The sequence below is a fragment of the Solanum dulcamara genome, chromosome 4, assembly GCF_947179165.1.
Source record: "Solanum dulcamara chromosome 4, daSolDulc1.2, whole genome shotgun sequence".
In the NCBI taxonomy this organism is placed as follows: Eukaryota; Viridiplantae; Streptophyta; class Magnoliopsida; order Solanales; family Solanaceae; genus Solanum; species Solanum dulcamara.
Window position 1 is genome coordinate 37628694 of NC_077240.1, and position 9753 is coordinate 37638446.

Consider the following 9753-nt stretch of genomic DNA (forward strand, 5'->3'; position numbering starts at 1 on the left):
TTAGTTTTCATAACAGGAAAATTATGAACAAAACGTTAATGATTGATGATTGCTAGCTTATTAATTTGTTTTGAGGGGCAAAATTGAGGGAAATAAAATAAAAGTTATAGTTGGTTTATTGACAGGAAAGAGTTACGCAAAGGGCAAAATTGCCATTTGAGTTCACCGCAAAGCTAAAGTCCGTTTTGGCGTTTACCGTCTCCTTGAAGCCCATTTTCCGAAAGCATGTGTATATTGTCTGTCATAAAATAACTTTAAATTGACAGGGTTTATAAATCAATTCAAACTTCCTTTGTATCTCGTATACGTATGTATTTATGTATCGTGTATTATATAAATGTACAATAATTGTATTCAATTTCACCTAAGAACCTAATTTTGATTTATATGGAATTCAGGCTTAGTGCGAATTAGGATTTAGGTGTCGTACAGTGTATAGCCTTATATTTCTTTCTTCAATTCGAAACAGAAATTCACAGCTTGAATTGAGGATCACCATTAATTGACAGCTGAATGGCTGCGACCACCATTGCCACAGCGGCGGGGGCGGTGGTCTTGTTGTACTATGTCTTGAGTCGCCGATTAACGGCCAAAGACGGAGAGGAGGAAGAAACTGGTGATTACTCCAAAGCACCAAGTAGATCTATCAAACGGAGACTATCACGAAGGCCAGCTCAAGCTCCGGCCACCTGGCTGGAAACCATTTCCACTTTGTCTGAAACTCTCCGCTTTACCTATTCTGAAACACTTGGTAAATGGCCTATTGGTGACTTGGCTTTTGGGATCAATTACCTTATTCGAAGTCAGGTAACAAATCTTTTATACATCAAACCTTTTATTTCATACTTTTCTGGCTGGAATGATGTTCAATTATGTACCAAATTGTTATAGAGATTTATATAAGCTGACCCCGAACTGGTTCGGATTGAAAATGTACTCTATTTGATTGCTTATTTAATTGTTGAGCTCCTAAAGTCCGAGTCTTTTTGTGCAATCATTTACCACTATCAGAATAGAAAAATATTTTATTTACCACTACTCCAATGATATATGCATGGATAGTTCCGATTGGATATAGATGATTCAGTTACTCCATCTCAACTAGTTTGGCAGTAAGACATAGTTGATCACTTGATTGATTGATATTAAGCTTTGAGTTTCTAAAGTTGGAATCTTTTGTATTATGAAATGTTCTTACAGCTTGGTGAATGGAAGTCAATGTGATGTATCCCGATGTGAATGGATGGACTGATATCTGATATAATTATGCATTGTCTGAATAACTTTGTGTTGTAGTCTTTTGCCTTTTCTTTTCCTAATAGACCAAGATAAAATCACTATGGCGAACTTCCTTCCATCAGTGACTTTGTGTTCAAATTAGCTACAGGAACTGCTTGAATAAGTAAAACTGAGCGAAAATATAGTATTCTTTGTTGCTGGCAGTTCATTCTTCTATTGATCCTGCTACTTGGAAAGTAGACTGGTTTCTGTATGTTTAGTACATAACTGTTTGAGCTTGTATATGACAGTTAGTCCATCGTAGGTCGGTATCTCATGAAATCAAGCAAATCATTGTCGCAAATTTCACATTATACTCTGACATTCTTAATTTATACGGGTGAATATGTCATTAGGGAAGGTGTCTGATAGCCAAGATAATCCTAACTGCTTCATTTTGGTAGATGTTCTGTCTATCGTTACTTTTCTTTCGTTACGTGGTTTTGCCGCTGCCTTATATTCCTGCATCATCCTGTTCATTGAGGAAATTCTAGATGCTGCACCTCTTAGTTTCTTGAAATTCAGGCCCAAGACTCTTGGTGCTATTCACTTGTCAAGTGAGGCATTGTGGTTTATAAATGAATTATCTCAATACAAATTCATGAATACAATGGCTCCGGGATGTTCTGTATCCGTGTTTTGTAATGCTTGAATTTTTCCTGGATTTCATTTGTATTTATGATCTTGAAGGGAAATGCACCAGTTGCAAGTATATATGCTGGGGAAAGCTGTGTGCAACTAAAGGGTGATGAGATTATAGCTCAGTTGTATCATTACTTAAGATTGGTGACCCTTTGTATGCTTTTCTCAAAGAAGCCATTTCCTGTATTCTTGGAATCTGCTGGCTACTCTCAAGAAGACGTCCTCCTTCAGAAACCTAAAGCAGGAGTATGTTAATTGTACCACTACTCTGTTATTTGGATTTATTTCACAAATCCATAATAGCGTTTTGATTGTCGTGAACTAAGATGTTCAAAATTTTTGTTTGCAGCTCCTTAAGCCCGCCTTTACAATTATTAAAGACAGAAATTTAAATTGTTTCCTTCTTCTAATTCGGGGCACTCATAGCATCAAAGATACTTTGACTGCAGCAACAGGCGCTGTTGTACCTTTCCACCATTCAGTTTTAGATGATGGTGGGATTAGCAATCTTGTTTTGGGATACGCACATTGTGGGATGGTTGCTGCTGCTCGGTGGATTGCCAAGCTTAGTATGCCCTTCTTGGTAAAGGTTCTGGAGGAAAATCCTGAGTATGAGATAAAGGTAAAATATAGAATTCTTCGTTGCTTCTTGTTGATTCGTCCTTTCTTCTTCTCTGTTGCATTGGAGATTGGAAGGTGTTTTGATGCGTTTTTATGTTCACTAACTTGTATAGACTAAAAGCTGTCACAAACATGTGAAAATTGGAAGATTCAACAAGAAATGATTGTTGATCAACTTTCTTATTACTGTCAATGTGATGATTGTCATTTTTGCGCCATGGGATTTGCTTTCATTTGGTTATTTCTGATACCATGTTACGTTATTTATCTGTACTGTGGCTTGCATCTCCTTCCTCTTGTTCATAGGGTTGATCATAAATTTTGTGGTACCAGTTTCTGTTGTCCTCTAAAGAGCAAGTCAGAGAGTCGCCTTGTAAATTTCTTCTATTCTTTGATGTACATTAATCTCATAATCATGTGTTTCTTTAGTTCTTGTTGCATTTCATATATTTTTGGAGCTAAGATGCAGATGGCTTGTAAAAGTAAGCATTATCTTATCAAAAAAAAAAAAAGTAATCATTACCTTTGGTGTTGCTGTGTAAATTTTTAGAAACATTCCTGTAAATATCAATATAATGGCAAGTCTTGAGTGGATATTTAATGTTAACATACTTTCAAAAGTCAGGTTATTTAATTGATTTGCTGCAGATGTAGATATTTTTCCCATTTTTTGTTTGTGCTTGATATCAAAGTCGTAATGCTATTTTTCAACTTCAGATTGTTGGGCATTCACTTGGTGGCGGTACTTCTGCACTTCTGACCTATATCCTTCGAGAGCAAAAAGAACTTTCCTCTAGCAGCTGTGTCACTTTTGCACCAGGTGTGTTTCTTTCCGTTGCAGTTGCAAATCTCTGTTTGAAAGTCGGGAGGTTACTTTCCCTCTTATTATGATTTCTAAGTTGGTATATCAGTACTAACCTGTTAAATGAGAATTGTAGGTGACGAGGAGGAAAGTAGGACATTTTCTTCCACGCCTTCTTTTCCAAATTGCTTAGTCAATTTTTAAGTGAAATTAGAAGCCATCATATTGGTCTTACAGATGCATCAGAAACTCAAATTTGTGAAGAGATGTAGAAATAGATGAAAAAGTTATCTTTATGACATTAGAGTGGAGTTTCTGAAAGTTTTCTACTTCAGTGATTCTTTCCAATTGAGTCCTAATATTTGTCATAAAGATAATTTTTCATCTATTTCTACATCTCTTCACAAAATTGAGTTTATGATGCTTCTGTAAGACCAATATTGCAATCTAGGATCCTACCTGCAGCAAATATGTTATCTGGATTGTGAAGCTAGAACTAAAAATTCCTAAAAATTCATGCTCAATTAGTTGAATGATGAATTAAGAAAGTTGAACATTGTGACCGTATTTTGTTTTCTAGAAATGCCAAAGTTTGTGTCTTGAGTTGTTTGTAATTTCATGTCACTAGCTTTTAAGTTTAATTTGTAATATATAAACAACACCTGTACTTGGATCTCAAGAAATGTAGTACTAATTTAGAATGAGAAAAGAACAGATTATTAAAACTGGTTGACTCTGAAAAGACATCTCAATTAGGTCAGTATAGTTTTCCTGTGGAGATTGAAACTCAAAGGTTGGCCTGTGGTCAATTCAGTATTTCCCATTGTTTGAATGTCCAAAGTTCCTATTCCATAACTTGGTCTTACTTTGAAGTAATCATGGTAAAACTACATATTACTGCAAACTGGAAGTGAGAGACTAGGGACTGTCTACATTGCTAAATTGTGTTCCTGAAATGAAATGAGATTGAAAACTGAGATGAGAGCATCTATAAACGTACTAGCTAAACTGTTGCTAGAACTGTCTCTGTCTGGGGACCTCTGGAACTTCATTGAATATCTTAATTTCTTTACAACGGAAAACTTTGAGGAAAAATAGCTTGCAGTGTATATCTTGTTTTAGCACCAAAAGTGTGAATATATTAATCTAGTTTGTTGGGACCATAAGAAATATCTAGGGAAGGGTTATTGAATTGAACCAATTATCTAGTTTTAGGGAACCTGATAAAAAGGTAGAGAAACTTTTGTACGAAATTTCATCAATAGGGGCACATATGGTGCATAGGGAGACTACTTGTTTCGATGTGAGTTAGTCCCCTTAACATGAAAGAAAAAAGAAAATTTCTGAAGAAAGTAATGGAAAATGTTTCTGGGCGACAAAAGGATGATTGTAGCGTGAACATTGCTGTGAATTGTGTTGGCCTGAGAAAATGCTGGGAAGCATCTAGATTATTTGAAGTATTTGCTGAGCAATTGTCATTCTTAAGTCAGTGTCAAAAGTGAGGTGCAGAAAAAAATGTTGAAGGGATTTAGCGAATAAACAACAGGCATTAAGGAAGAAGGTGCAAATCAAGTGAAAGATGAAAAATATATATGAAGTTTGAGGATAATAATTATAAATCTAAACAATTATAGACACAAGAATTGAAGAAAAAGGACAATTAGGTTTTCCTGTTGAAATGGGACTACATCAAGGATCGGTGCTGAGTCCCTTTTTTTTTGCCTTGGTGATGGATGAGCTGACACGGTCTAATCAAGAGGAGGTTCCATGGTGTATGCTATTTGATGATGACATAGTGTTGATTGATGAGACTCAAGACAAAGTTAATGATAAGTTGGAGGTTTGGAGACAAACTCTGGAGTCCAAAGGGTTCAAATTGAGTAGGACCAAAACAGAATACTTGGAGTGTAAATTCAGTGTTGCGGCGGATGAAGAGGGCATGGAAGTGAGGCTTGCCACTCAACCTTTCCTTGGAGTATAAATTCAGTGTTGCGAGGGATGAAGAGGGCATGAAAGTGAGGCTTGCCACTCAACCTTTCCCCAAGATAGAAAGCTTTAAATACCTTGGATCCATCATCCAGAGTAGTAGGGACATCAACGATGATGTCACGCATCGCATTGGGGGGCAACATAGATGAAATAGAGGCTTGCCTCTGGAGTCTTGTGTGATAAGAAGGTACCATCTAAACTTAAAGGTAAGTTCTACAGAATGGTTGTTAGACCGGCGTCGTTAAATGGAGTGAAGTGCTGGCCAGTCAAGAACTCGCATGTTTAGAAGGTGAATGTTGTGGAGATGAGGATGATGAGATAGATGTGTGGACATGCTAGGAGTGATGGGATTAGGAATGAGGTTATTCAGAAGAAGGTGGGAGCGGCTTCTGTGGTTGACAAGATGAGAGAAGCGAGACTGAGATGGTTTGGACATGTGCAGAGGAGGGGTGTTGATGCACCAGTTAGGAGGTGTGAGAGGTTGGATTGGGGGTTATGCGGAGGGGTAGGGATAGGCCAAAAAAGTATTGGGGAGAGGTGATAAGACAGGATATGGCACAACTTCATATCACCGGGGACATGACCTTAGATAGAAAGGAGTGGAGGTCGCGAATTAGGGTAGAAGGTTAGTAGGAGTAGAAGGCTAGTAGAGACAGAATGATATCTTTCCTTGTGACGGTTTAGGATTGGTCGTAGGTCTAGGCATGCCAGTATAGTTGTTATTGCCTCTTGATCATCACATTATTTTGCTATTGTTATTGTTCTTGTCTTGTATATTGGTTTCTCTCTCATATTTGGGGCTGATACTTTTGAGCCGAGGGTCTTTCGAAAACAGCCTCTCTATCTCCATGAGATAGTGGTAAGGTCTGCGTACATCCTACCCTCCCCAGACCCAACTTGTGGGATTTCACTGGGTATGTTGTTGTTGTTGTTGTTGTTGTATTCTGCTGGTTGGTGCCGCTCTCATCAAGACAGAGCCCATGGGTCATAAGACAACCTTTACTGCATTAGTGCTAAGCACACGCCGTAAGCGCAGCTTTAGCGAGCCTTCGACTACAAAGTTACTAAGGAGGTTGATTAAAATTATCTCACTGAAGTGTTTTAAACCTTTCTCAAGAGCGTTTCTTGTAACTAATACATCTCCTTCCCACTTAGGCTGTGTATTCATGTCGTACACCAGTTGGATGCTGGACATGTGCTCAAACACAACAAATTGTGTCATTCTAAAAATAAAATTGGAGTCTTACTACCTAATTTCTATCTTCTTTTGTTGATATGTTTTTCTTCGAGGCAGAAAACAAGTGAATTTTTTGAAAAAGTCTTAATCTCAATCCCTTGACCAGGAAAAGAGCGAAATCTTCAATCTCCTGTACTTGACTATGTCCTATATAAGTCGGGAAGAGGAGGGACTTCCTACCAGGTTGAGACTTTTTAATTCTTTTTATGCTCCATTAGTACTCTAAACTATTTGCACTAGTTATTTAATCTTTATTTGTGTGGTGATCTGTTAATTCTGTCATTTTTGATTTTTTTGGAATTTATGAAATTGATGAAATGACCTGTGTTCTAGTAGTGCTACTCTAATGCTTTTGGATATGTTGAGGCTGTGTAATAGCATAGTTTCCTCTTTGTGCCGTGCGCCCGTGCCTACAGTTTTTAATATCGGATGCATTTCTAGTGTGTCTCCTTGATAAATTCGCACCTCTTACATCTTTGCCTATGAATTCCAATGCGTTGATGTGTTTTTCCTTTATATATCCTTACTGTGTTAGTGTTGTGCAGCTGCCTGTATGACGTGGGAGTTGGCAGAGTCAGGAAAGCACTTCATCACTACAATAATTAATGGTTCTGATCTGGTGCCCACATTTTCAACCGCTTCTATAGATGTTCTTCGTTCTGAGGTTTGACACATTACTCACATTCAGATACTTCAAAATTCTCATTTTGGACCTGCTGTGATTTCTAACTTCAAAATAATCATTTTCAGGTAACTGCATCATCCTGGGTAAATGATCTACGTGACCAAGTTGAGCGCAATAGAGTTTTGAAGGTTATTTATCGATCTGCCACTGCTCTTGGTTCTCGTCTACCATCTATAGCTATAGCGAAAGCAAGGGTTGCTGGTGCAGGTGTACTTCTGCGTCCTGTCTCTAGCAGTACTCAGGTAAGAGATTGGAGCCTTCCACTGGTTTTGCCACTTCTATTATTAGTACTAAATTTCCCTTATTGAATGCAGCATAACATTAAGTTTGTGAATAAATGGATTATGTAATTCTAGCTCGAGTTTTCTGGATCAGCTGTAACTCTAACTTCATAGTCCTGGTCAAGTTGTTATTCATAGATGGAGTTTAGGTGAAATATCAATAGGATATTACCAATGAAACTTTGAGGTTAATTATGTTTGCCACATCTCAACTTTCTGTCTCCTCAATTTGGCATGAAGGCTCAGCTTCAATAAATAAATAAATTGACGGCAGGAAGGCTGATTTTATTGCCTTAATGTGTGCAGGTGGTGATGAAGCGTGCCCAAGATGTTGCCCAAGCAGTTGTCAAGACACGCTCCTCTTTGTCATCATGGAGTTGTATGGGTGTGCGTCGCCGTGTCGTCTCGCCTTCAGCAAACTCCAAACCAGATGATTTCTCTGAGGCTCCCCTTATAGCTCCGAGAACATGTGAAACGTTTGTGAGTGAAGTAGTCAGCGGTGTTCCTGATGGGACCAAAGCTGAATATTGTTCTTCAAGCAGTGCATCTGGACAAGATGAGACCGATGAAGAGGAAGATGCTGCTGGAGTGGACAAAGCAATTGGTACTACCGCCATAGAGGAGGATATCACAGAAGGTGAATTGTGGTATGAATTGGAGAAGGAGCTACAAAGGCAGGAGCGTGAAGCTGCTGTCCATGACCAAGAAGCAGCTGCTGCAGCAGAAGAAATTACTGAAGAGGAGAAAGTGCTGGCTGATGCAGCTGAAAACCAAACGCCAATATCTCCATTAGATGTGTCAGATAACCACCATTTTTACCCTCCTGGAAGAATAATGCATATGGTTTCTATACCATCAACAGAGGCAAGTGATCTGGATCATGATGGTCCAACGGAAGACCATGTCGGGATATATGAGACCCCTAGAGAATTGTATAGTAAGCTTCGTTTGTCAAAGACAATGATAAATGATCATTATATGCCAATGTATAAGAAGATGATGGAATTATTGATTAGGGAGCTAGAAAATGAATTAGACTGTGATTGTGAATCATGATTTGGACAAAAAAAACAGTACATATATATTGAAGATGCCAAACAAAGGCAACAAATTTGAAATTTCCCTTCAGCGTATTTTCTTTTTGTTTCGTCTCTTTTGTCTGAGTTAATTCTATTCAACCTCCGTAAACTTGGGAAATGGTCTCGAGACTTGAAAGTTGAAACCCCTCAATCTTGAAACAGCCAACATGAGCTCGTAATTACAAAAGGTAAAAATGACCCTCAATTTATTGTGGATTCATTGGGGTCATTTGCACTTTTGCCCCTATTTTGTGTTGGTTTTTAATTTTTTCTTTTTATCATAAATAACTTTTTAACCTAGAATAAGTTTATATTTTCACATAATAGTAACCTAGAAGCAATGCCCCGCATCCATTATGCTCGCTAGGCATAAGTTGATTGCTAAGGAAAAAATTGCAAAAATTAATCACTAACCCATTTGAAGAGCAAATCATGCAATTTCTTCATTCTAATTGAACTAGTGGCGTTAGCACCGGCTCAATATTTAAATACTAGAATGAAAATTTTATTATATTTTTAATTTTTTTCCCCTTCTTACTCTTTTTGTTTTGTAGTATTATATACTAATTTCGGGAATAAAATCATCGACATAACTTAACAATTCTTCATGTTAAATTTGCAGTTAGTAATTTTTTCATGCTTCAAATTCTTCGCACCTCAAATGCTATTAAAATTGCATATTCAAATTGTTGTTCTTATAAGGAGAAGATAAATCTGCATCAAATTCCAAAATCCGTGAGAGCTTTACAAATGATATTCAATTTTTCCATTTTCTTAGAAAAAAGATGTTAAACAGACATCCAAATTTGCATCAATATCTTAAAATGTATTATGCGTGCTTCAATCACATTAAGGATACATGAATGTCTGGTTGAGATGAGTTGGAGGAAGCTCTAATTTTCAATTTTAGAAAGAAAAAAAAGAGGAAAAAATGAACTTAAAAATCGAAAAAAGGAAAAGAAACTTGGCAAAAAATGGCAGATCAACTTTACTTGTAGCCTACCAAACGTACGTACTTTAGATATATTCCAAAACTTAAAACATAAACTCATTCCATGGCTTTACTTTGGAGTAGATTTTAGTCTAAAAAGACTACTTTATTCATTAATAAATTAAAGATAACATTTACATGATCCTAG

The 9753-nt window shown here is 37.2% G+C and overlaps 1 protein-coding gene across 1 annotated transcript; it reads left to right on the forward strand.

Annotated features, from left to right (window-relative positions):
• The first annotated feature begins 313 nt into the window (after window positions 1-313).
• Window positions 314-8662, forward strand: LOC129887328 (uncharacterized). Its single transcript, XM_055962392.1, has 7 exons — window positions 314-807; window positions 1969-2166; window positions 2270-2542; window positions 3259-3361; window positions 7115-7233; window positions 7320-7496; window positions 7842-8662. Exons 1-7 carry the CDS (start codon window positions 514-516, stop codon window positions 8589-8591), a joined length of 1914 nt encoding a protein of 637 aa, XP_055818367.1. The 5' UTR covers window positions 314-513; the 3' UTR covers window positions 8592-8662.
• Window positions 8663-9753: the final 1091 nt, after the last annotated feature.